General features: G+C 48.4%; 1 protein-coding gene across 3 annotated transcripts in view; it reads right to left on the reverse strand.

Moving 5' to 3' along the window:
* Positions 1-25421, reverse strand: part of FAM171A1 (family with sequence similarity 171 member A1) — a 135733-nt gene that overhangs the window by 38690 nt on the left and 71622 nt on the right. For all 3 annotated transcript variants that reach the window (XM_045466432.1, XM_045466431.1, XM_045466433.1), the window contains exons 2-3: positions 24432-24659; positions 15076-15168 (exon numbers count right to left, since the gene is read on the reverse strand). In XM_045466432.1, the coding sequence (XP_045322388.1) occupies positions 15076-15168; positions 24432-24659 (321 nt within the window). The remainder of the gene's footprint in view (positions 1-15075; positions 15169-24431; positions 24660-25421) is intronic.

The following is a 25421-nucleotide window of genomic DNA, read 5'->3' on the forward strand; positions in this document are numbered from 1 at the left end:
GTCGAGAATTTTGGGATGAGACACCCTTGAGTGGAGTGGAGGTGCTGTGCCTCCGTCACACCCAGCTCCTGGGTGCAGAAGGACGGGGTGGCCCCACTCAGAAGGCTACCCTGTGACAGCATCTGCAGTTCGACTGTGCTCCACACGCTGTTTTGATCGCAAAGCCTGACCCCGTGTTCACCTAATGGCTCTGGTGACAGTCGCAAGATGTCAAGGTGCTAAGTCGTCCTTAAGGTGCAAAAACATCCTTAAGACAAAAAGTAACCGAAGTGGGAATGATAGCACCTTACCAATGAAAGTGCACACTCGTGCGGATTCAAAGAGTGATTCCTCAAAAGCAGTGATCCGCCCTGGCGCTCGGGTCACTGCATAGCCTGCCCAGGGCTTGAGGTTTCCCCCATGGTCGGCTGGGGGCTCCCCCCGCCACAGTCCATGGCTGTCAGGCACCACAGCCCTGCCCTGAGTGGGCAGTCTTTATGCCGACTCCAGGGTTCCTTTTAACCCTGGATCAGAAACTTTCCAGTGGGGAATAAGCTTATCCGAAAGGTTTCTAGCATAAGGGAGTTTTAGAGCTCAAAGGATCAACTAGTCCACATCTCTCGTCTTCTACAAGTGAGGCCACAGAAGCCCAACGGGCGTGAAATCTCGGGGAGGCTGGCTGGAGTGTGCACAACCAAGGCGGCCGAGAGCCAGATGCTCTCCATACCTCCTGAACATCACTGGTTACAGGTCTCGGATGACTGGTGTGCACTCCATGAAACACAAGCCCTGCTCTAGGGCCCGCGGGAGCCAGAGGCCCAAAGTCATGACTCCTCTGTCTTCAGGCACCTCCGCTGAAGGTAACTGGACCCACACGCAGGGCTGTTTCAACCATCATTGCCTCTCTGTACCCCTACAACCTGTGGTGAGGCACCAGCATCCAAGTATCTGTCTCTGTTCACTCCCAGCTCTGCTCAGTCTGGTCTCTTCCTTTGATTTCACAGAAGACTGAAGTCTTCCGCCTGTCACCTCCTTGGTCTGCACAGAGTGCCGACACCTCACGTCCCCCAGGGAACACCCCACGCCCAGCAAGGAGCACTCTGCTTCCCTGATCTCCTCCCCCCACCCTGCACCCCGCTGCACTCAGAGATGGAAAGTCAAAGGCAACGCTTCTTTTCTCGTCTCTTCACCCCCAACTACAGAACAACATTCGCTGCTCCTATCGTGTGGTTTTCAATGGGAGTGAACTTTCTGAGACCTTTACTTCCCTTTCTCCACTGTCCTTCATCTAAACAATGCTGCCGGCTGCCTGCCTGGGTTTCACGCGGTGGGGGAAACAAAGAACTTGCAAATACGCAGAGAAGGGTGTCTCAAGTGTGACAGGGCAAAGAGAGACTTGTCTTCATGAGGGCTGAGGAAGAGCAGGGTGAGATCCACATGCAGCTTTCCAGGCCTCGGGAATAGCCGCTGTAAGATGGGAAGGCTGAGATTTTTGCAAAGGCTTCTCCGGCTGGAAGAGAAATCTCCTCAAGCTAGACCAAGGGAAGAGGGCGGCTGCTAAAAAGTGAAGGGGGAATCAGACTGATGCCCTCATAGGGACTGGCTGGAACTTGGGAGACTCCAGACCCCACTGCACCCCAGCTCTCAGGGGCCACTGGCTGTCTCTCCAGCCCGCCCCTCCCGTCTCCCTTCCTCTCTCCCTCACCCCTCCCTCTAACAGGCACGCAGCCTTCTCATGTTCTCTGGCGTATCTTGCCTTTCAGTGGGAGATGCGTCTCAGTCCCCTCCCCACCTCTCCTCCCCACCCTCCCCTTCCTTTTTTGTGCCAGAGAACTTGGTCACTGGCCAGACATCTGGGGTCTATCTGCTGTGGCTGCCAGGTGGGGGGCACAGACGGGTGATGCCTGGGGAAGGTTTACCCCCTTCTAAGGGGGTGTGGCCTGTCCAGCCCATTGGACACACGCTGTGACCAGCATGACACGGACACCTGTCTGCTGAGGGACCGAACACACTTCCCGACACAGAGCAAAGGCCAGACCTCTGCCTGCTGACATGACCAAAGAAATACGGGAGGAGGGAGTTATGTTAAGGGTTGAAGTTACTCTAAGCCTCGGTGTAAATGAAATACAAGTGTCTGCGTGGGGTTGGGGGGAGCGGTCATGACCTCAGGCCCATCTTCCTGTATTAGCGCTGCTAGATTTCTGTAATTCCAGGACGCGGTGTGATGGGCTGGGGACGGGGGAGGGACAGAAGAGGACAGGACTGGCTAGGTCTTCTCCGGATGCCTCTCCCACATTCTCTACAATAGTGGTTTTTCAAACTTTCTCTGTTCTTCTCAAACTCTGTGTGATATTCCTTGGACACTCCCGGCTACCCAAGAACAAAGGAAAGGGGCTTAAGTGCCTGCCACCGTAATATGGGAAACTAAGGCAAATGGAAAATTAAATTCCATTACTGCCTACAGCCCATTGACAAGTCCTTGAGACTGGCACAGTGACCTCCCTCTAGGAGCTCAGCTGCCTCGAGGATGACACTTTGCTGGGGGCAAAAGAGAACCTTAGTTTAACACCATCCCAACCTCCAGGATGCTATAAGTCAACTTCCTTTATCTCAACTGCCCCAAGCTGCATGCTGGCAATCATGCCCCAAGCTTATGGGCCCCTGATAAACATCTGTAGGGTCTCAAGACTGAGGTTTTATAAATGGTAATAAATGATATTTCCCTAGCAACAGCTGGCCCCTCAAGGTCCTGGAAACCTTGCTTCCAAAATTCCTCGGAGACTTACTCTATCCCTGACCCCCTCGCAACCTGAGGGTATATAATCAGTTACCTGTCACAACCCCAGTGCAGCTCTTCCTGCCCACGGGTCCTGTTCTGTGCTTTAATAAAATCACCTTTTTCACACCAAAGACGTCTTCAAGAATTCTTTCTTGGTGGCCGGCTCCGGACCACCCACTGTCACCCTAAAACTTGATCATGTGTTACCGAAACTGCTGGGGCCACCCCTCCTGTCTTCCCTCTTCTCTTGTCCCTTCTGTCCCCCGTCTCCTCCACAGTCAGCCCAAGCCTCTAGCCTACCTTCTGCGTGTCATACAGCAAGACTTGCACAGCCAACTAATCTTGCCTCCGTCCATCATCTTTCTCTACAGGCTTTTCCTCCACAACCAACAAATACACCCGTCTCTTCCTCATCTAGAAAAATAACACCGAAACATGACCTTAATGCCGTTACCCCCAATAAGCGAAGGCCTCCTCTCCCTCCACCCAACGCCCAGCGATCTGGCTTTTACTTACAACACACACTGCGCTCGTTAATGTCAATGGACAACTGTATAATCTGCGAACCCGTGACCACTTCTCAGCCTTCCTCCTCGCTGACCTCTTCACAATGGTCAACACTGTTCGTCGCCCCCGCCCAGGAACCCCTCCTGCTTGGCATTCGTGCTCCTGGGCTCTGGTCTCTCCAGAGTCAGCCGGCTTTTTCCTCTGCAAGTGCGTTTTTTTTTTTTTTTTTTTTTTAAATCTCCTCCCACCTCCGGATGAAACAGTTCCTAAGGGGCTGCCTTCAGCTGCCTCCGTAGTAGTTTCTGGGCTCTCTCCTCACTGACTCCCCTCCACGGTGGCCTTCCTGTCCGCCCCATGTCTGCATTTCCTCTGCCTTCCAGACACCTCCACCTGGATGCCCCACAGGCGCATCAACACCATCACTTACTTCCTCTTCCATCTAACACCCCCTACCCCATTCTGCCCAAGACCCAGCTTTGCTTCCAGGACGCCATCATTTTCCCTATTATTCTGCGCATTCATTCCCTGCCAGGACTGGCCAGTCTCCTTCCCAACAACATTTCCAGCATCGTCGTCTCCTCCTTCTCTGCCCCCACCCTGCATTACCCTGCCTTACCCCTTGCCTCAACTGTGCTCCAGCCTGACCACCTTTTTCCCACTTCGTTTACAGATACAACCCTTCTCAGCCCAGAGACCTTCAACGGATCTCCACCACTTGGTAAATTAATGATGGCAGCGACAATTACAGACCAATGCAGACCCCAATTACTATGATTCTTGTCCTGTGACAGGTAGAGTTCAGTGCTTTAGAATGTATATAGTTCTTCTATACATATTATTTCACTTACTGTTTACAACAGTCCTGTGAAGGAAGAACCCTCTCTGCTTTCCGAGTGAGGCTAAGTGACTTGTCCACAGGCATCCCGTTAGTAAGAGACAGAAAGGAATTCTTGCAGCCCTGGCTTCTGTTCCCCTCCTAGTTCACCACGCCTACCTCGGAAGAGATGCTGGACTTCCTGACAATTGGCTCTCACCTTCTGGCCACGTGGGACTGCCTGGCTCTGTGCTTCCACACGTGCTCATGTCTCTTCTCCACAGTCTCTACCTGCATGTCCCACGCGTCATCTAAGATGTGCCCTACAGGCCACTTCTTCTGTGGAGACGTTCTTGATCACACTCCAACCTCTAAACGCTACGTGTATCTTTCCCCAGCACTGATCTCACTGTGCCCTGGATTAGGTTTTTTTTTTAATGTTTTATTTTTATTTTTGAAGGAGAGAGAGAGACAGAGCGTGAGCAGGGGAGGGGCAGAGAGAGAGGGAGCCACAGAATCCGAAGCAGGCTCCAGGCTCTGCCATCAGCACAGAGCCCGACGCGGGGCTCGAACCCACAAACTGTGAGATCATGATGTGGGCCGAAGTCGGACGCTTAACCGACTGAGCCACCCAGGCGCCCCTAATTAGGTTTATCCGTGAAGGTGTACATCTCCCTAAGCAGAGCCACCATGACAACAGAACATGGAGCAGTGGAGTCACTCAATCGACATTTCAGTCTTTCTTCTACCACCTTCTAGTTGAGTGACCTTGGGCTTCAGGTTGTTTAACTTTCAAATGGGTATGAATGACGCCCATCTCATAATATGGTTGCTGTGATGCCTAGATCACAACACACACACATATGATGCCCAGTGGTGCCTCCGGGTGCGTAACAGGTGCAGGATGAACATTAATTTCCCACCTCCCCTCCCCTGCAGACCTGTCCTGTTCGGAGGAGGATGCAGATGCGGGTAGAAGCTGAAGGAGGAAGGCGGGTTATTAAGGGCTTCTCTAAAGTCTGGGGTTTTGGGAGCTGAGGGAGAGTGGGAGGAGAACAACAGAGGGAGGGAGGCGTGAAGAGGAGATAAGAGGTGGGACCCTGTGCTCGAGGAGGGGCTCCTGGTGGGGGAGGGACCACAGCAGGCACATCAGGAGGGTCAGCGTCCCCTGGTGGCCTCTCTTCTCGGTGCAAGGTCATTGCTAGGAGGAGGGGTAGGGAGGTAGGCGGGGCACGGACGGGGTGGGTGGGGCACGGACGAGGTGGGCGGGGCTTCCAGCAGTGCCCTAGGAACCAGGAGGGAGCCGGTGCTGACAGTGTGGCTATGAGCAGTGGCGCATCTTCATGACACCTTCTTATAGACGTCCTCACATACAGAGTCGACGAGATGCCCCACTTGTGAGACAGCATGAAGGTCTGCTGGACGCTGTGGGAGCCAGAGCCGCAGGCCAACCGCCGGTCTTGTCCCCAGATTCCAACACCACCATCATTACCGTCCATGCCTGATCATTAATCATCTTGAGATTTAAACGTTAGAAACATCACCGATCCCCTCCCCACAGGCTTCTGTGTGAATGTGCTCCTCGGAAAAGTACACGACACACTCAAAGGAAATAATTCTTTAAAAAAATTTTTTTTTAATGTTTATTTTTGAGAGAGACACGGCACAAGTGGGGGAGGGGCAGAGAGAGAGGGAGACCCAGAATCCGAAGCAGGCTCCAGGCTCTGAGCTGTCAGCACAGAGCCCGATGCGGGGCTCGAACCCACGAACCGTGAGATCGTGACCTGAGCGGAAGTCAGACGCTTAATGGACTGAGCCCCTCAAAGAAAATAATTCTTATAAAATAATCTGTAAGTGTTCTCTCTTGCCACTCACTTCCCATCTCATTGCAAAGTCTGAATGCAATTTGCAAGCATTTCTGAGACAAGGAGCACATTTTCAGACAGTCTATGGTGCAGAAAACTCTAGAGTTAACCAATTACTAAATTGGCCCTTCCCCTTCACCACATTGTTATCGTGAGACTGCTCCAGGCTTTCTTTATAACACAATGTCAACAATAAAACACAATCACTTGCCTTACTTTTTAAATGAAAGTCACTGCTAAGGACTGTTCCATTGAAAATGTGGATGTATTATGCACTTCCTGTGTCTGAAGCTAGTCTGATGACAGAATAGTGTTTGGGTGTGTATGGTCAGAATTTAAATAAAGACCATACCTACAGAGAAGAAAACAAGTGGGCGGTCTTTTTATTTTTCTAGGAAACCTCTCATTTCCCATGAGTTTATTCTACTTTACTTGGGTGCAAACAAAACAACAAAACAAAACAAAACGTCAACTGAAGCATGAAGCATCCAACTAATGAGAACAGCGGGGCTCCTTCCCTCCTCTCCTGTTTTCATCTCCACCTAGTGACCTTCATTCTTCCAAAGCTTTTACTTTAGTGTCACATAAAACCAAACAATGGGCATCATCACCCAGGGCTATGCACGTAACATGTCTGAACCGTCATCATGCTACCCGCCTTTTCTCAGGAGCGTTTGCCACATTATAACATCCGAGCGATACGCTAAAATCCAAAGGCTTCTAGTACTTACATTTCTGATCAAGTAAGAATTGATTTTTTTTTCTTCTCTGAATCCACCAAAGAATAAATAAATAAACGCACCTACACTAGACCAGTCTGAGAAAAACTGAATGTAGCTTTTGTAAATTCAGTTTTATATTAATTTTATAGAACAGAACTGCAAAGACCAAAAATTATCTACATATGGCTTTCTTTCCAACTGGTAAGAAAACATGAAACGACATCATGCAGTATTATTGTCCTGTCTCAACTCTGCCATGGCAAGGAAAAATACAAGGAAGAATGATTAAACTCATGAACCAGGAAAAGTTAAAAAAAAAAATTAACAAAATTGCTGTCCTTTTAAAAAGCTGGAATGCAAAAAAGATTTTAGAAAGGGAGAGATGGTTCCCAGTTTTTGGTTACACACAGGAGGGAATGAGAGTGAATGCATTAAATGTAACAAAAACTACCTGAATGATTAAGACCCTTATGGTAGGACCACGCTTCTTACTCCTTAGAGAAAGAGCTCTTCAAGTTCTCTTACTGCGTGTGTGCATATGTGTGTGTGTGTGTGTGTGTGTGTGTGTGTGTGTGTGTGTCTGTGTGAGCTGCAATTTTCTTAGAAGCCACAGCAAAGGAAATAATTGATCAGGGTGCAGACAACCTATGTAGGAAGTGCAAAAAGCACTGGTTATTTAGACTTGAAAAAAATTTATTTATGCAATCGTTCAGGGACTTGTTCGTTGAATACCTATCATACGGCAAGTGTAGGGCCAGTGCCTGGGCGGGTTTTAAGGTGAAGATGACAAACTTCTTGCCCTCATGTTTCAAATTTTTAATTGGGGAGATAAGGTATACTACCAAATATGGTAGAAAGGGAGGTATCATAATAAGATACACACACCCCAGCTGGAGGGTTTTAATCCACCCTCTGGTTACTGATAAGGACCTGAGGGGCCATAAGGGATACAGGGATGTGTCAGAATACAAGGATGGGAGCCAGAGGGCATGGAAGCTGCAGGAGAACATGGTTCTGGGCTCAGGGCAGCTCTGGGCAAAACGGCAAGAGTCTGTAGATTTCCCGTGAATGCAGTGCCATTGACCATGACTCCACTAATCCCCAGTCGGCTTCTCTCTGACCTGCCACCACCTGGCTCCCTTCTCTTACACTTTCTCTTTTCTTCTTCTTCTTCTTTTTTAAGCTTATTTAGTTTTGAGAGAGAGCAAGTGAGCATGAGCAGGGGAGAGGCAGAGAGAGAGGGAGAGAGAAAATCCCAAGTAGGCTCCCTGCTGTCAGCACAGAGCCTGATGCAGGGCTCAAACTCACAATCCATGAGATCATGACCTGAGCTGAAATCAAGAGATGGACGCTAAACTGACTGAGCCATCCAGGAACCCGACCTTCTCTTCTCTTCTCTTCTGCCCTGGGCCCGTAGGTGGCCTGGAATGGTCACAGACCCACTGCGCCTCATAACTACTCAGCTGAGATTCTCACCTCTTCTGGTTCTTAGCTGGATCTCAGTAAAAGGAAGAGAACGAAGAACTGATGGCTCCAGATTTTCTCTTCTAGCTGGATCCCAGCTCCTGGCCACACTGTGGACTGGTTACCCCTGAGTCAGGGGTCACATGATATAAGCTCCTTGGCAGCCAAGGTTGGAGGGCAAGGCACCTGCATGAACCACATCTCCAGGGAAGACGCAGAAAAGACCCGAAGGAGGTGGCCCTGAAGCTGCTCTTGATGGCCAAGAAGGGCTCGAAGACAGATTCGGAGACGGAGTGGGACACCCCAGATGGAAAACACAAAAGGAAATTCAGGCTAGAAAACGATCCCTGAAGGAGAAGTACGTGTGGAAGGGAGGCTGAGGCCGGGTCACAAGGTCGGTATGTGCTGTGTTAAGGAGACTGGGTTTTATTCTAGGGCAAAAGTGGGGGTGGGGTGGCAATTGAGGGGTGTGAAATAACTGGAGCTCCGCCCCCAGAAGAGTCCTCTGGCAGTTCAGGGCAAGGTGGACTAGGAGGCAGACACAAGACGGAGGAAGTCTGGTTAATTGCAGGTCCAGCTCCAATCTCAACTCCAAGACTAGAGACAAGAACACCAGCTGGGGGCTACTGCCTGGTCCAAGAGAGACTGACCAGGGCCTGGATCAGTGCAGCGGCTGTGGCAGCACGTGTGGGCAGCAGAGATGATGCGAGTGTGTGTAAGCACAGAACACTCTGAAATCACTCAGGGTACGAGGCCCCGGCGTGTTGTTAACCCTGTTTGACCCACGGAGCGTAAGAAGGGGAGATGAAGGTCACACACAAGGGGAGAAGGTGACTCCTTACAGACAGCGTGTGACACAGATGCTGAGACCCTTCAAGAGCCCCCTCACAGTCACCAGAAGAGACAATCAGGTCTCGGGGCTGGCGGGGGATAGTGAGGAGCGGAGCAGGCAGTGACAGGTGGTCTGACAGCCATGGTGGGGTAAAGTGTGGCCACAGCAACAGACCCTGTGGGTTTCAGAGTGAGCCCTTATCACAAACACCTTGCTGAGGGTAGAGTGGCTCCTAGGGAGAGAGGGGCCGAGAAGGGGTCACACGTGTGGTGCAATGGGTGTCAAAGGTGCCTGGGCAGGACAAGAGAAGTCCACAATGAGAACTGTAGGGTCTAAGAAGTATGCATGGGGGGGTCAGGGTGCAGAGAGCCTGCTCACGGGAACATGTATCCAGATACTACAATCTTGACCCCTTCTTACCAATACTCCCCTTCCAGGTAACTGCATAGCCACTGAGGCTCAGGGCCAGGGGACTGTCCAGCCCTGAGGCTAAGCATTTGGGAGTTTATTCCCAGTACACAGGGAAAACCACTGAAGAGTGGAAGCAAGGTGACCTGGTCGCTTTAGCAGTGCGAAGACCGGATTATGGGTCGGCAAGGGCGGAAGGAGACAGCCAATTAAAAACCTACCGCAGCTCTCCAGGGGGAAACGGAGTCTTGGATTCATGTGGTGGTGACCCAGATGGAGAGAAACACCTGTGCCAGAGAACCAGGCTGTGAGGACAGAGGAGTCAGGGATAGTTCCTAGGGTCTGGCTTGACCACTTAAGTACCATGTTTGTACCATGTACGGAGACGGAAAGTTGGACACACCCATTAAGTCTGAGATGCCTAGTGGACATCCAAGCGGAGATGTCAAATAAGCAGCCAGCTCTGGGTCTCCCTCTCGGCGAGTCTGGGCGGGAGGTGAGAGACTGGGCGTTATCTGTGTCTACACAGCATTAAAGCATGGGCCCATGAGACCTTGTGGGGAGGGTACTGGGAAGGAGAAATTGTAGGCCCAGACAGTCACTGGAGTGTCCACAAGTGACCAAGAGGAGAAAGAAAATCAAGGCATGGTGTTATGGAAGATAGGAGAGTCTCCAGAAAGAGCGACCAGAGTCATCCCTGTTGGGTGCCGTGGAGAGTCCAGGGGAAGGCACAGAGAAATGTCCTCAGGCCGGGCCACGCGGGGCTTGTAAGAGACTCTGACAAAGCAGTCTGAATGGAGCAACGAGGCAGGAGAGCCACTTGCAGGGTGCTGAACAGGGAAAGAAAGGCAAGGAAGCAGGAATGGAAGGGCGTGCAGACGTCCTTCTGGAAGACAGCAGAGACCCAGGGCGGTGGCCAGAGACAGACACAGTTGTGGAAGCATTAGAGATGAGCTACTTTAACATCTGCCCGCTACCGATGAGGAGAAAATGGTGAGGAAAAACTTCTGAAATCCCTAAGGAAGAGAGGAGATGAGATGCTGAGCACAAACAGAAGGACTCACACGTAAGGGAAGAGGGACACTCCTTCCAGTGCAACGAGGGACAGTGAGCGGGTCTGTGGGTTTGCTGGGGGCCGGGGGGGGGGCGGTGAGGGTTCTCAGCTTCTCAGTGAAGCAGGCAGAGATGTGAGGAGAGGAGACAGAGGATGGGAGTGTGAGTGAACACACAGGAAGCCAGCAGGTAGGGAAGAGGGTGTGAAAATCATCTTGGAGACTCACGAAACAAATGACTAAGTGGCCCCAGGACCGATGCCCATTTGAGGTCTGTGGTCGTGAAACGGACGTGCAACCAGTCGGGGCAACCACCGGTGAGGTTTCCTCCAGCCACGTGCAGCTGCGCTGGGGTGGCCACAAGCGGCTCAGGTCAACCAGAGTCAGGAGTTATTCGGTCAAAGATGGCAGAAGGGGAGGGGAGTGGCTCTGTGGGGAGTGTCTGCAAGGAGACGATTCCAACGAAGGGCCATGGTTCGTAGGCTGGGCAGGGAGGCAATCCGTGGGTAAGGACACGGTGAGTCAAGGCTCTGGAGCCCTCAGTGGTGTGCGAACCACTGCCACAGGGTGAGAGGAGGGAGTGCAGGGGCTGAGCTCGGAGGTGGTACATTTGATTTGCTGGAATGATGAGGCCTAAGGCAGGACTGCAGAAGTGGGTGACCGATGTGGGACAGAAAAGACCCTAGGAGTGCAAGAGCAGCTGGGGCACCAGGGGGCATCCTCTAGAGGGAGGTGGGGTAGAGGGGGGCACCCCTGGGGTGGATGAGCAGCTGGGACCGGGGGGCATCCTCCATACGGAGGCTCACATTCCCAAGAAACGATTCTAGGAGCATCGTGAACCTGGGAACTAGGAGCTCGTATCATCAGTCCAGGAGGAAAAGCTGACCCAGACACTGGTGATGAGTGGTCCAGCTGGCCTCCAAGGATCCTCAAGGAAGGAAGGAAGGAGAAAGGAGACAAGTAATGTGAGCACAGCCCCCACCTGAGAAGGCTGCAGGGAAGGCTGTGTCTCAGGGACATTTCAGACCAGGAAGGGGGGCAGTGCTCGGAGAAGAGGTGGAGGGCTGTTCTCTGCAGCCATACTGGTGCCCAGAGGACACAGGGTGAGGGCTGGGGAAGGCGGTGCAGAGTTGGGCTCTATTGGACAAGGTCCCTTTCTGGTCTGTACCCCGCAGCCTGGCTCTTCTCCATTTATTTATTTACCATTTACTTCTATTTTATTTACTTATTTTGAGAGTGAGGGAGCGCAAGCAGGGAGGGGCAGAGAGAGAGAGAGAGAGAGAAGAGAGAGAGAGAGAGAGAGAGAGAGAGAGAGAGAGAGAGAATCACAAGCAGGCTCAGCGCTGTCAGCACAGAGCCCGATGCAGGGCTCAAACTCACAAACTGTGAGATCATGACCTGAGCTGAAATCAAAAGTCGGACGCTTAACCGACTGAGCCACCTAGGTGCCTCTCCTCTCCATCTCTCAAGGCCCACTGGCAGGTCCACACCGCAGAAGCCCAGCAGCCTGGCTACTTGAGAACTTTCTAGCAAAGGGTGTGTTGGTGGACCAACATCTCAGGAAAAGGATGAGCAATTCACCGGAAGCAGAAGAAAAGTGGAACAAAGAATGAGTACAGCTAGTAAGAGAGGAAATGAAGACTAACTCTGAGGAAAAGGTAGGGGAGGGGCCAATTAAGAGAAAGAGCAGGTGATGAAAATTATGGTGGCTGTGGCCTTTAGAACAACGTGTAAAATATGATATGGGTCAGTTGTGTTTTTTTTCTTAGAGTGCAGAATGTCCAAAAATATTTCCTTGAGGAACACCATAATCCATTAGCTACTACCAAAGATCCCTATAAGTTAAGCTTTTTTTTTTTTAAGTGTATTTATTTTGAGAGAGAGCGTGAGAGCAGGGGAGGGGCAGAGAGAGGGAGAGAGAATCTCAGGCAGGCTCTGCACTTTTAGAGCAGAGCCTGACACGGGCCTTAAATTCACCAACAATGAGATCATGACCTGAGCCGAAATCAAGGGTCCGACACTTAACCAACTGAGCCACCCAGGTGCCCTGGTGGTCAGTTTTTTAAATTAAAAAATCAAAACATGCAAGGCTGCGAAAGATAACAATGGGTCTTTTTTAGATTTATTTAAATCCAAGTGAGTTCTATAGCATAACACTGGTTTTGGGAGTACAATTTAGTGATTCACCACATCACTTACCCAATGCTCATCCCAACAAGCGTCCTCAATGTCCATCACCCATTTAGCCCATCCCCCCACCAACCTCCCCTCCAGCAACCCTCAGTTTGTTCTCTATATTCAAGAGTCTCTTGGGGCGCCTGGGGGCTCAGCTGGTTAAGCATCCGACTTCGGCTCAGGTCATGATCTCACCGTTCGTGAGTTTGAGCCCCGTGTCGGGCTCTGTGCTGATAGCTCAGAGCCTGGAGCCTGCTTCGGATTCCATCTCTCTCTCTCTCTGCCCCTCCCCGGCTCGTGCTCTGTCTCTCTCTCTCTTTCTCAAAAATAAATAAAATGAAAAAGACTCTCTTATGGTTTGTCTCCCTCTCTGTGAAAAAATGGGTCTTAAGGCATATCTAAAAAGAAAATAACATACGGCTGCCGTGACAGCATTTCTCTGTGCCAGTCCCCTGCCACATGGGCACACGGCACAGCAACAACAGCCCCGATTAGAAGAAGCAGGGTCCCAACCAGGCTGGGTCTGAGGAAATGCAAAGTGTGTGCCCGTCCTCCGGAAATGCAGAGTGGCAAGGCTTCAGGAAGCCTGGTTCAGATGCTTCGTAGTTTCCATTTGATATTTGAAGAGCTGAAGTCAGCTCTAAATTATACTCAGAACATCCTAATCAACAGACGTAATCTTGACGTAAATGGGTGAGCGCAGCCTGCCTGTACCCAGGACATTAATTACAAGCTTTCACCTCTTACTATCATCTTCCACTGGGCTGCATTCTGATAAAGACCAAAATTGTGATAAAGATCATTTCGGTCTTTATCAGAACGTAGTCCAGTCGAAATGAGAGCAGGACACTAACGAGTCCTCTCTTAGTGAAGAACATGAGAAGGAAGCATAATCATTCCCTCATTTCGAGAAACCCCCGGTCACTTCCCCCCACCCCCCCATGTTCACTGCAGCATCATTTACAAGAGCCAAGGTGTGGAAGCAACCTAAGTGTCCATCAATGGATAAATGGATGCAGAAAAGTGATCTACAGTGGAATATTATTCAGTCAGAAAAAAGAAGGAAATTCTGCCATTTGTGACAACATGGTTGAACCTGGAGGGCATTATGCGAAGTGACACAAGCCAGACAGAGAAGCACAGACACTGCATGGTCTCCCTTCTACGTGGAATCTAAAAAAGCCGAACGCATAGAAACAGAACAGATCGGTGGCTGCCGGAGGTGGGATGTTGGGGGAAAATGGGTGAAGGGTCTCAAGAGGTACAAATTTCCAGTTGTAAGATAAATAAGTCCCGGGGATGACATGTACCGCATGGTCACTATAGTTAATAACACTGTAGTGTATATTTGAGAGTTGCTGAGAGGGTAGATCTTAAAAGTTCTCGTCACAAGAAAAAAAGATTTGTAGCTACACGTGGTGACGGGTGTTAACTAGGCTTACGGTGTCGATCATTTTGCAATATACACATAATTCGAATTATTATGCTGTATGCCTAAAAGGAATACAGTGTTATATGTTAATTATAACGGCTGCATGCTCACTTCTGCAGGGTCTCCACAGCCACTCACAAAAGGAATAAATGGGGTCACCTCATTTGCAAATGGCACTGGAATGTGGTGAGGTAGAGAATGATTTGTGTCAAATGGTATTAAAATGAAGTAAACAAAAAAAATTAATCCGATGGAACGTTGAGAGCCTGGAAATAGCGCTCTCCAGCCCATGCTTTAGAGAAAGAAACTGACTTTGGCACAAATACGTTTGACATCAGCGTTCTTCCCAATTCTAACCCCACCACCAACTCAGGGAAATCCCTCTCAAGCCTTCCGTACTGGTTTCTCTGCAAGAGAAGTTAGAAGGTATAAGGGCACATTCTGATGCACAACCACATACCAGAGGGGTTAAGACAGTGAGGGACAAGACAGAGAAAAAGGCCACTCTTGAAGGCTATGAACACTTCTTCCTTTGTTTTTTAAGGGGGGGGGGTGTTGTTTTATTGTGTTAAAAAGCACATACTATTTAATTTACCATCTTATCCATTTTTAAGTTTGGGAGCGTGAAGTACATTATTGTGCAACAGATTTCCAGATCCTTTTCACTGCGCAAGACTGAAACTCTACCTCCTTGAATATTTATGAACCTTTGCTCAGTGACGCTCAGACGGGGTCCCGGGCTCTGAACTCATGAGGTGAATATTCTCAGCTTTGGAGAAGAAAGAGAGATGTGGTATGGACAGAGTGGTGAAGCCCTCTCTTTTCTCTCACCCAGTTAAAGGCTGGCCTTAAAACAAACAGGATCACAGCCAGGGGAGAGTTTAACCAAAATTCAAGTGTGTTTGTGCACTCATAGGACAACATGCATAGTATCCGGCTCTGGGTAAATTTACTGCCATCACCATCTGAAAAGAAGCTGTCTTATAACAGGATTTTAGTGGCTGGCCCAAAAGTTAGTCACTTTTCTTTTTCAATATTCAACATACCTTGGAATCCTGAGACTATTTGGACAACATCTTCATACACCATTAGAGTCGCAGATCGTTCTGGAAGCAGGCCCAGGCTCAGTGAAGAAAATACTGCAGAAATAAAAATGGACATAAGGGAATTCTGACATTTAAATCAAAATGCCCACTCCAATTTTTGGGGACTCTGCATTCTTGCTATTCTGATTTCAAATCAGCCAACAATACGGATTTTTAGTATTGTGACATAATAAGAAATACATACTTGATTTCTGCTCCTGGTTCCTGACACAGAGCTCCTAAATCCCTTACAATTTCCTGGGTGGTAGGAGCATCTTTTGTTCTAATGACGCAAGTCTGGGTGGGCTCCTGGATGGGGGCTGGTCACCAGAAAGACCAAGCTGTAATTAGAAACTTGGAACTTTCAGCCCCACCTCTCCATCCTCTAGGGAGAGGAGAGGGGCTAGATATTAAGTTCATAATCAATCATGCCTACATGATGAAACCTCCGTGAAAATTCCAAAAGTACAGGGTTTGGGGAGTTTCCAGATCAGCGTATGCGTCTACGTGCCAGGAGGGTGGCATGGCTCAACGCCACAGGGACAGAAGCTGTCAGCCATGCTCAGGACCCTTCCAGACCTCATCTGTACACCTCTTCATCTGGCAGTTCCTCTGTATCCTTAATGATATCCCTTAGGATAAACTGGCCAATGTAAATAAATGTTTCCCTGAGTTCTGTGAGCCATTATAGCAAATTACTGAACCCGAGAAGGGATTGTAGACACCCCTGATCCATAGCCAGCTGCCAGAAGCACAGGCGACACCATGGGAGTTGTGTCTGAAGCTGGGGGACTGGTGGGGGACAGTCTTTTGGGTCTGAGACCTTAACCTGTAGGGTCTGCACTAGCTCTGGGTAGTTAAGGTTAGAACTGAACTGAATTGTAGGACACCCAGGTGGCGTCCAGAGTCGGAGAACTGGTTGGTTTGAGAAAAAGCCCTATTCATTTGGTGTCAGAGTGTCGTGAGTAGAGAGAAAGGAAACTTTTTTTTTTCATTTAAGTCTGATTAGCAAGAGGCTTTCCAATTGCCACGGGAATACTGCAATCTCCCATATAAAAACTGCTTACGCTATGATGGTCAACTAGTTTTTATTCACCAGAATTTTTTAGTAAAGATTCTGAATCTCTTCACATATCCATTAAAGTTTATTTATTTATTTTGAGAGGTGGGGAGGGGCAGAGAGAGAGAGAAGGAGAGAGAGAATCCCAAGCAGGTTTGGTGCTGTTAGTGCAGAGCCCGACACGGGGCTTGAACCCATGAACCGCGAGACCATGACCTGAGCTGAAGTCGGACGCTTAACCGACCGAGCCACCCAGGCGCCCCTTCACATTAGGAGTATATTAAATTACACATTATATGAGTGGAAAATATATAAAGTTAGGTATTAACTTTAAAAAAAGACTTTAAAAATATGTGCTTAGGTTAACATATGCCATGTGGTAGGAGAACATTACTCCCTATTGTGGTAAGTAATAAGATGAGAGAACTTGTGCCATTTTAAAAATTCTTGCTTAAGGACCTGGACTTCTAACTACAAAATTCACAAAGCCTGTAAGTTTCTGGATAGAATATGAATCCAAGAGAAAAAAATAAATGTATTATGGAATAATAATACTCATTAAGGTCACTGAACCCTTAGTAACATGTCAGACATTATTCTAAGGGCTTTAATTTTGGTAATTTATTTAAATCTCAACCCTGTAAAATAGATATTATTTTTCTTAAAAAAATTTTTATTTAGTGTTTATTTTTGAGAGAGACACAGCACAAGCGGGGGAGGGGCAGAAAAAGAGGGAGACACAGAATCCGAAGCAGGCTCCAGAGTCCGAGCTGTCAGCACAGAGCCCGATGTGGGGCTCGAACTCACGAACTGCCAGATCATGACTTGAGCTGAAGTCAGATGCTTAACCAACTGAGCCACCCAGGCACCCCTATGAAATAGATATTAACTCGTCCATTTGACAGGTAAGGAAACAGGTTTATAGATAAGGAACTAACTTGTGCAAGATCCCACAGCTGGTAGATACTGAGCGCAGGACTGGAACTCTGGAGTCTGTCCTCCACTGCTATGCGACACAGACTCAAATTCAGAGACCCCTGCCCTGGACTTTATCCAGTCCAAGTTTAAAGATGAGGAAAGCAAGGTCTAGAGAGGTAAAGTGAGTTTCTGGGAAATTATCAGGGACCAGAAACATCAAGTGCTAAGAATATCCATTATTTAGCACCGCTGGCTCTTAATAGTGCCAGGGGGGACCAGTGAGCTGACCCTGGACATGATCTCTCTTTTTATATACCCTCTACAGTCAACTTATCTAGCTGTCGTTTTATATGAGGTCCAGTGCTGGACACGGACAACAGATCAATGCTGGAGGTAGTCCCTACCTGCAAGGTTCTACATTTGAAGAGAACTGGGACACAGAAGCAGCTGCACAATGAGTGGAAGCTGGCCGGTGCCATGAGCAACAATAAGGATGCACCTGGGAGAGGGGTGCCTGGCGGGGCGCCTGGGTGGCTCAGTCGGTTGGGCAACTGACTTCAGCTCAGGTCGTGATCTCGAGCATGGTGAGTTCAAGTCCCATGTTGGGCTCTGTGCTGACAGCTTCAGATCCTCTGTCCCCCTCTCTCTCTGCCCCTCCCCTGCTGATGCTCTCTCTCAAGAATAAATAAAACATTAAAAAAAAAGAAGGCATCTTGGTGCTGGGGAAACAATCTGGTGGTTTCTCAAAATATCACACACAGAGTTACCATATGACCCAACAATTCCACTCGTAGGTATAGACCCAAGAGAACTGAGAATATATGTTCGCATAAGAACATACACATGAACGTTCATGGCAGCATGAGTGATAACAGCCAACAAGTGGAAACACCCCCAAATCTGCCAACCGATGAACAGGATAAATAAATGTGGTCCATCCACATAATGGAACATTATTAATCCATGAAAAGGAAAAATGTACTGATTCACGCTACAAAACGGATGGACCATAAAAACATTATGTAAAGTAAAAGATCCCAGACGCGGGGCGCCTGGGTGGCTCAGCTGGTTGAGCGTCCCGACTCTTGATTGTGGCTCAGGTCATGTGCTCACGGTTCAGGGCACCAAGCTCTGCGTGGCACTTTGTGCTGATAGTGCGGAGCCTGATTGGGATTCTCTCTCTCCCTCTCTCCACCCCTCCCTTACTCATGCGTGCGCTCTCTCTCTCAAAATAAATAAATAAATGTTTAAAAGAAATAAAGATGCCAGACACAAAAGGCTACATATTGTAGAGATACATTTATCTTCCATGTTCAGAATAGGCCAACCATAGAGACAGAGAGGTCAGTGGTTGCCAGGGCCTGGGCGGAGTGGGTAACAGTGAGTCACCTGTAATGGGTCTGGGCTTTTTTTTCAGGGGTACAGAAAATATTCTGGGATTAGTCAGTGGTGTTGGTTGTATCATCTTGTGAACTGCACACTTCAAAATGGTGAATTTCATGGTATATGAATTATGACTTAAAATTCAAAAACAAAAAAAAAAGTAAGAAATTAAAGAATTCATCTTAGGGGTTCAAAGCTGGGAGAAAAATCCACACCAGGTTGGGGGATGGGAGACCAGGGAACGCGTGTGAGCCAGGACTAAAGTGGGGAGTCCTAATTTGGGTAAATCCTCTGCAACCACTTCAAAGGTACACTTGACCTTCTTTAACAATGACGCCTTTGGCCAAGGGCACCGGGTACCTAATGGCCCAGAAGAAAGGGTCATTGCCGTGATGCTGCCTGCATGGGCCGCCCTGTCCCATTGGTGAGTTCACGCACATCCTGAGGGGTATGTTCTGGGCCCTGCGGTCTCTCAAGATGTGAGTGACCATTGTGGGGTGTTCTGTAAACACTTCCAACCTGAAACATTTGGTACTTCCATACATAAGGCATCTGCTCCAGCAACCTTTCTCAAATCTTATTTTCTGGAGGACAGAAAAACGGTCCCTTGTAGCTGAGTGTGCTGCGTGGCAAGAGGGACACCACAGGGGCCTCCTGGAACAGGAAGGAAGGGACTGCCCACCTCAAATCGACCGAGTGCCCCAGAGGGTAGGAGGTGGCAGAACGACTCTCGGACCCTCGTCATAGAAGAGATGCTGAGTGATGTCTGGGGGTTCTTATCATACCAGGTAGATGTTTGGTTTTTGATAAGGAGAGAGAGAGGAACATCTAACTCTACCTGGGAGAGTCAGGAAGACTTCATGGAGCAGAAAACAGCCAGAAAGACATAAGACGAGGTTGCCAAGAAAACATCAGTAGAGGAATAACAGTGTGGACAAACACAGAGCGGGCAAAATGTCAGATTCAAAAGGAGTCACAAGGAGAGTTGACAAACTGCCTAGGTGTCTAGACCATGAGATGTGTAAGGGAGACGCAGCTGGGGGAGGAGGGTCTAAACTTTATCCCGAGGACAGCAAATTGACACAATTCTACATATGCATGTATGTAAATATATATATGTAATGTATACATATATATGTATATATACACACACATATACATATCTGCATGTACAAATTTTTAAGACACGAATGCTCGGTAACATAGAGGGTCATTTGGGGGGGCAAATGAACTGGGTCTGAGGTCTGGTGAAGCAACGGCTATGGAGATGGAAATAACTCAGATGTGGGCTTACAGTCTTTAGCTGATGGACTCATTTTATACCGGTGAATTTGTTTCATCTGCTTGCCAAGGTAAAGGGTGCTCTCCTTATGCTGGGCTTCCCCCTCCAATCTACACCTCCTTCCTTGAAAGCGCAAAACCAACACATTCTCCAGGAACTATTGTCAAGGATGAAAAAAGAAATCCATTCCAAAATCTCTCAAGGGTGCACATGCAAACAAAACCAGGAGGCTTCCTACTTTTCTCTATTCCTTGTCCAGTTATCTGCAATATCGACAGTGTTATCTTTTTACATTAAAAAAACATTGATTTATTTACTATTTTAGAGAGAGAGAGAGCACACACACACAGGGGAGAAGGGCAGAGGGGGAGAGAGAGAGAACCTCAAGCAGGCTCCATGCAGTGCAGAGCCTGATGCGGGCCTTGATCCCACAGCCCTGGGATCATGACCTAAGCCGAAATCAAGAGTCGGATAATCAACAGACTGAGCCACCCAGGTACCCTCAACAGTGCTCTCTTGACCTCCAAAAGCATGCATGACAACAAAAGTTTACTCTGCTCTCACAATGGACAAGTCCAAGGTTTGGTCAGCTTTTCTGTCAGATTCTAGTTAAGAGTATCTTTATTATGTTAATGAGGCAAACAGAGAAAATAATCAAAGACATGGTGGGTCCTTGAAAATTATTTAGTCTAATTAATACAGTTTTAGAAATAAGGAACGTGGGCTCAGAAAGCCATTGACGGGCCCCCAAAGCCATGATGGGCTCCCATATGTGAGGCAGCTGGGGGTGGGTGGGGAAGGAACCCAGGTGTCATGCCTAGTTCCCATCTCTTCCAATTAAACCTCATTATTCCCATTATTTCACTCATGTAAGAATATGGAGATTATGGAAATCGTTGCTTTTTCTCCAAGAATCATATTAACAAAGTCAAAACAAATGCAATTAAAGTCTGATCATGTTAGCAAAGTCAAAACAAATGTAATTAACGTACATTGAATGTTCATTATTTGTGGATTTGGGGTTTGCGAATGTGCCTACTTGATAAAATTCATTTGTGACCCCCCAAATCAATCCTCATGATGCTTTCTTTTTAATTTTTTTAAACTTTTTTATGTTTGTTTATTTTTGAGAGAGAAAGAGAGAGAACTTGAGCAGGGGAGAGGCAGAGAGAGAGGGGGACACAGGATTCCAAGCGGGCTCTGTGCTGACAGCAGACAGCCAATGCGGGGCTCGAACTCACAAACCACGAGATCACGACCTGAGCCAAAGTCGGAGGCTTAACTGACTGAGCCACCCAGGCGCCCTCATGATGCTTTCTCCACGCAAGTACAGAGGGGTCAAAAATTTGAGTCTTGGATGCACACATTCTCAGCTGAGGTCGGACAAGGCAACGCTCCGCTTTTTCCTTTCAGCTCTTATACTGTAAGCGTTCTCTGGTGATCTATTTAGTGCCAAGTTTTTCACATTCCTGTGCTTCTTTTCAGGATTTTGCTGTTTAAAACGGCCCCCAGGCACAGCGCTGACGTGCTGTCTAGTGTTCCTAACTGTAGGAAGGCTGGGAGGTGCTCAAGGGAAAAATATATGTTAGATAAGCTTTGTTCAAGCATGAGTTATGGAGCTGTTGGCCAGGAGTTCCATGTTTATGAACCAACAGTACATATTAAATAACGTGTCTTTAAACACCCCCGAACGCACATAAACCAAGGTGATATATTGCTCAGCTGATGAAAATGTTATGACAGGAGGCTCACAGGACCCTAACCCTGAATTTTCCCTAGAGGCAATGGCTCAGTATCGACTAACCCAGTGCCCGTGTGATTTTACAGAACAAACTGCTGTTACTCTGCGCAGCTCCTCTCCCAGCAAAGGTTGAGCTGTGGTGTCTGGATACCATTTAACCTTCCCTTGTTTCCAGTGATTTCTCAGTGTGAAAAATGGAGGTGGTCAAACACTTTCTTCATATATTATCCAGTAAAGACCATCTTCCTATTTTGGGGGCTTTCTCTGGGTTCTGTCCCAGGCCTGCTCCCCATGCTTCGGGGAGGTCACGGTTCCCACCTCCATGATGCTAGTGACCCCCAAACCACACCTCTACCTCCAAACCCCTTGAACGCCCTCAAATCATTTCAAACTAAAGGCTGAATGCCCTGTGTCCAAGAGGCAGCCCAAATCCAATCTCCCCTGCACTGAACTCATCAACTATGACCCCAACATTCATTCCTTCCCTCCCATCTCCCCCACCCCCACCATCACCTGCATCTACCTCTGCCTGAGCCCCAAGCCAGGGGAGAGCCCCAAGCACAGGGGAGTGGGGAAGAAGAAGGGAGCTTCTTTGAACTTACTACACCAATTGAGTCAACTTTAAGGAAGCACGGAGTGGTGGGTTTCTCAACCTCATTGCCCATCTGTTCTATCTGTTCCGTCACCAGCTAGAAACGCGAGATCCAACTTACAATTCTGTTTTGTCCTTTCCCTTAACTCTCTCCCATCTGTTCTCGGAGGCTTTCTGCATTTTGCCTGCTAAATATTTCTTTAAAGGTTTATCCCCTTTTCTCTAAGATTTTTCCAAATGATCTATCTCCTCAGTTGTATCTATATCAAATCTGCTTTCCGTAGCTCACAAAGAAGTGGTCTCCGACTTTAGTGAACGCTTTTATCTGTAAGTATCTGGGGGTGGGGAGTTACTTGTTAAAATGCAGACTTTTGGATCAATGTCCCCAGACTGAATGGGTGAGTCCTGGAACCTGTGTGTTTTTTACAGCACCTTCTGATATTAATATCTCTTCACCCTCCAGACTCAGCTTCCCTCCCGCCCCCTCCAGGAAGTCTTCATTCCCTCACCTAGGATGACCAGTCCTCCCCCAGGATGCCCTACACACATATACACACAAACATCTCCTTAGATGGGAATGGCTTCTGTGGCTGACTACATAACTCTCAAACTAAGTTATAAACTCCATAGGGGCAAGTTCTGTGTCTTTAGATCTATATCCTCAGTGGCCAGGGGAGTTCCATGGCACATAGTAGGTACTTAATAAATGTAAACTCAACTACAGAGAACTTTGTGTATGAGGGCAGATGCCAGGGCTGTATGAGATGTGTCCCCAGAGGCAACGGGGACCCTGATGGAGTGTGTGTCCAGTGGTGTGGTGGCACAGAGATGAGCACTGACATTGGTATTTTGCCAGTCACTGTGCTATTTATTGAGCCTCTACTGTGTTTGAGGCACTGTAAGGTAGTTTACATATGTTAGCTGCTTTTTAAAAAAATGTTTATTTTTGAGATAGAGAGCGCTGGTGGGGGTGGGGCAGAGAGAGAGGGAGACAGAGAATCTGAAGCATCCGCGATGGCAGCAGCGAGCCTGAAGCAGGGCTCGAACTCATGAACCATGAGATCATGACCTGAGCCAAAGCTGGACGCTCAGCTGACTGAGCCACCCAGGTGCCCCCTGTTTTGTGCAACTCCTTGAAGCTCCCCTCTACTTGCTGGATGAATGCTGCCTGACTGATGAATCACTTAATAAAGCCAAACAGACCTTCAAGTTTACTTGGCTGACTTTTGTTTTTTAACAACTGTTTTCCCTGAGTTCTGTGAGCCACTCCAGCCAATCAGTCAAACCCGAGGAGGGGATGGGGAACCTCTGATCTACAGGTCAGAAGCACAGGTGACATCTTGGGACTTATGACTGGCATCTGAAGTGGGACAGTCACGTGGGACTGAGCCCTTAACCTGTGGGATCTGATGCTGTCTCCAGGCAGACAGAGTCAGAACTGAGCTCAACCGTAGGACGCCCAGTGGACGTCTGAGAATCTGAGAACTGCTTGATGTATGGAAAATCGGCCACACGGCTGGTGATCAGAAGTGCTGGACGTGAGCGAGAGCATTGAGGAAAGACAGAGAAGTGTGTTTTCCCTTAGCAGGTGAGAAGGAGGAAAAGAGAAAGATCACCCCCTGCCTCTTTGGCCAGCGTGGCTCTTGGGCCCCTTGAAGCTCCCTTCCAGAACACTGCCCCAATTTCATCCTGTCAGTTATCATCAACAAGGTACACAACAGGACGCTGGGGAAATGCGGAGAAACTCTACGGTTTTTGATTCCATTGTGTGTGTAAATTGAGTGAGAGCTCCCACCTCCTTCATACAGGACCCTACTTTTCCTTCCCATCAGAGGACCAAAAAGTAAAGCAGAGACTAAACCCCTATTTTCTTTCTTTCTTTTTTTATTTTTGGCAGTAGAGGGCAATCATTTTCTTTCTTTCTTTCTTTCTTTCTTTCTTTCTTTCTTTCTTTCTTTCCTTCCTTCCTTCCTTCCTTCCTTCCTTCCTCTTTTCTTTCTTTCTTTCTTTCTTTCTTTCTTTCTTTCTTTCTTTCTTTCTAATATAATTTATTGTCAAGTTGGCTAATATACGGTGCGTTAAGTGTGCTCTTGGTTTTTGGGGTAGATTCCCGTGGTTTATCGCTTACGTACAACACCCAGTGCTCATCCCAACAAGTGCCCCCTCAGTGCCCATCACCCATTTTCCCCTCTCCCCCACTCCCCCATCAACCCTCACTTTGTTCTCTGTATTTAAGAGTCTCTTAAATACAACCCCTATTTTCAAAATGGCTTGTGTGCCTGACTCCTGCATGAGCCCGGACCACAAGTTCTGCTTCGCAGAAAGGCCGGGACAACCTTACCAGGTAATCGGATTGGCTTCCACGGGGCAGAGTTTGGCACATAGGCATGCTTCGTGGCGGTGACGATCAGCTGACTGCCCAGCTTATACTGGAACTTGATGAAAGCGACGCCATCCGTGCCCGAGGTGCCAGAGGCAATGGAGACCTGGTTGGTGAAAATCTCGATGAGCGCATCTGGGACGGGCTGGTGGGTGCTGGCATCACTGACGTGGACTTTCAGTGTAACCTCTGGAATAAGGAAAAGGCAACAAAGAACAACTGCTATTTACCTGGGCCACCTTGACAACGATCCTGCCCTCGCTGGGGAGCGTGGAAGGTGGGCTGCACTCGGAAAATCTAGATCGACATCCACAATATGAGTCCTTGTAACCAGGGAACACTTTCTTGGTAGAGATCCTTTGTTACTTTCCACGATTTCCTCCCTCCCCGCCCCGCCAATGCAAGTCACAGACTGCCTTCCTCTTTGCTCCTCCCTGCTCACACCAACAAATCACTGAGAGAAAAATCCTATCCCTTTAAGACATTGCGTGACAAACACAATACTCCTTCTATCCTTCCCAGTGTTGCTGGCAAACAGGGCTCAAACAGGGCTGGGGCTGCTACAGAAGGACCCTGCGGTCTGAAAGAGCTGCACCCAGAGTCTTCAACAATCCTGCTGAACGTGGACGGGAGCCACCCAGGATCGCTGTGCTGGCGGGCAAGAAGACTAGACGGAAAAGCACTCCAAAGTGTCTTAAACAGGAGGGCCTGAAGAATGGGAAAGGAGAAACTTACAAGCAGAAAAAAATAAGAAGTAAACATTTGAAAAGATAGAGGAACTTGAGTTAGCAATACTGGCAAACCCAGATCATGAACGAGGGGGGGGGGGGTATCCAGATCCAGACTCCCGTTAAAAACCTAAAATGGAATGATTTTCATTCATTCATGCAAGAGAGGTTTGTTGAGCCGCGACTCTGTGCCTAGCACTGTGAGTAATCGTGCAAGTCACAG

Source organism: Leopardus geoffroyi, chromosome B4 (assembly GCF_018350155.1).
Source record: "Leopardus geoffroyi isolate Oge1 chromosome B4, O.geoffroyi_Oge1_pat1.0, whole genome shotgun sequence".
NCBI lineage: Eukaryota > Metazoa > Chordata > Mammalia > Carnivora > Felidae > Leopardus > Leopardus geoffroyi.